Source organism: Pundamilia nyererei, unplaced genomic scaffold (assembly GCF_000239375.1).
Source record: "Pundamilia nyererei isolate P.nyererei 1_Seehausen unplaced genomic scaffold, PunNye1.0 scaffold00172, whole genome shotgun sequence".
Taxonomy (NCBI): domain Eukaryota; kingdom Metazoa; phylum Chordata; class Actinopteri; order Cichliformes; family Cichlidae; genus Pundamilia; species Pundamilia nyererei.
This window is the reverse complement of record NW_005187573.1, coordinates 636,784-638,879: the sequence shown is the minus strand read 5'-3', so window position 1 is coordinate 638,879 and position 2,096 is coordinate 636,784. Positions and strand designations below refer to the sequence as shown.

Genomic DNA, 2,096 nt, shown 5'->3' with positions numbered 1-2,096 from the left:
TTTAGTGGCTGATGAGGATCTACATTACTCCTGTCAAACTTTATCTAATGTAGTTATTAAATGTTTCAGAAAGGCAACCTTTAATTACTACGGAAAAAGTCAAAAATTCGGGAGAGATGTTCAGCATCAGCAAACCTAATGTTCAATTCTGTGTCAAGTCAAGCCAAAGATTTCTATATCAAATTTTAAATAAAGAATAATAAAAAAAACAACAACAGGTGACCAAAATGCTATTATAGATTTCAGTTTGTTTTTGATTACAGGAAATTGTCAAACACACCTGTGCCTGTATGTTAGAAGCAGCTCCACCAGTTGAAGTACGAACTTTTGATGTTTTGCTGAGCACCTTTTTCTGTTGCAGAGCCATGCTGTATTTGCAGGCAGCGTTGCGATACTCTTTGTCATGGAAGATGGCATCAGCATGGTAAACCAGCAGCTGGTACTTCTGAGCCGGCGAGAACAGCTCCCTTCCATTAAAAACACACCAACAATTAAGTGCTCAGACTGAGGAAAACCATTAAAACTGAATGACACACGAAGAAACATCAATGCAAAACTCATAAAAATTGTCCTACATAGCTACAGTTTTTAAGTCAGTCACTCTAAAGTGTCAAAAGTATGAATGGGTAAGACGACAAGTTTTCTAATACAATACTAGTTAAATTTCAAGCTAATTCATAGTAGCATTGTTAAGTGCATACGCTTGTAGATGCGACTATATCGTGAAGGAGTACACACACTGTAAACAATGTATATAATTTAAATTGCACTCGCATTTAAATACTATCCAATAATGAGTGGATAATGAAAAGCTTCGGTAGAAATAATACTGTTAGCTGTTGTTGACTAGTTAGGTTGGGGCTATCGCTACCACTGGTGTGGAAAAGCAGTCTTCGGGAATTAGACGGTTCCCGCTCAGACACGACTTACGGATTGTTGTTGCTCATCGTCAGCAACAAACTACTCAAAATCCGGACATTAGAGTAAAGGCCTGCTGCAGCCATATCCCGCACATAATCTATTACATTCATTTTGGATTATTTGAAGGGCTCGCTGTAGGTTTCCGGCTCAGGTTAAAAGTTTGGGCTCTGGAACGGCTAATGTTAGCTAGCATCTGACGCATAAGACGTCCAACGGCTGACCTTCCTTCCGCATAGTGCTGCGTTTAAATGCTCTTCAAAAGCTCGTATATTTTCAAAACTTTGAAATAAAAACCTGCCTGTGAAATCTTTGATGTTGAGTAAAATAAGTATTTTATCGACTTTACTTTTATCTTAGGGACGTTAGATGAGAAGTTACATTTTACGAAATATTTTACAGACCAAGGCGTCTTTATTTAATTATTCTAAATTTATCGAATCGCACATGTCGCGATACCTTTGAATGCATCATGTTTGTTTTTGCTGCAGCACTGTTTTTAAAATAGTTGGAAATTTTTGTTTCAACTATTGACTTAAACAGTCGTGTTTTATCAAATCACGCTATTTCAAAATTCTGTAATAAAAGTGTATGATATAATTATAATATATTAAAACAGTTTACATTATCGCTAATCTAATATTAAAATATGAGTCAAAAACTCAGGCTTCAGACTACCCTATATGCTAATTTTGAGATAGTGGATGAAATATAATGAAGGTAGCAGTGAGCCCCACTATAATACAAATAAAGATTATTTTGAACAGTTAATGGAGCTGGAAACAAGTATAACAGGTCCTCTTTAATGCACAAGATCAGCTGATACTAGGTTTGGGGGCCCATATGGTGATACACATATTTAGTAAGGATTGTGAGCTTAATATATCATCAGATTTTTTTTTTTAGATGTGTACACATGGTAGCTTATTAACTTTCCAGTAGTGGATTTCAAAATATTATTTGAAATCCACACATATGGTTTTCATATGTGCCTGTTTTCAGTGAAATCAAGTTTAATAGCAGGAAATGCATCTCTGCCATCTTTTTCTAGTAACCTATATTGACAACTGCATAATAAAACTGGAAATTTTGTTTTTGGTGTGCTACCCCAATATTTTAGTGGTCCCCATATGGCTACCCTTTTAAAAATATTCTGAAGTGCCCCTGCTTAAGAGTTG

At 35.7% G+C, this 2,096-nt stretch overlaps 1 protein-coding gene across 1 annotated transcript in view; it reads right to left on the bottom strand.

Annotated features, from left to right (window-relative positions):
• Positions 1 to 1,148, bottom strand: part of anapc7 (anaphase promoting complex subunit 7) — a 5,603-nt gene extending 4,455 nt beyond the window's left edge. The window contains exons 1-2 of the mRNA XM_005746087.1: positions 931 to 1,148; positions 281 to 467 (exon numbers count right to left, since the gene is read on the bottom strand). Coding sequence (XP_005746144.1) covers positions 281 to 467; positions 931 to 1,031 — 288 coding nt within the window. The 5' untranslated portion in view covers positions 1,032 to 1,148. The remainder of the gene's footprint in view (positions 1 to 280; positions 468 to 930) is intronic.
• Between the last annotated feature and the right edge of the window lie 948 nt (positions 1,149 to 2,096).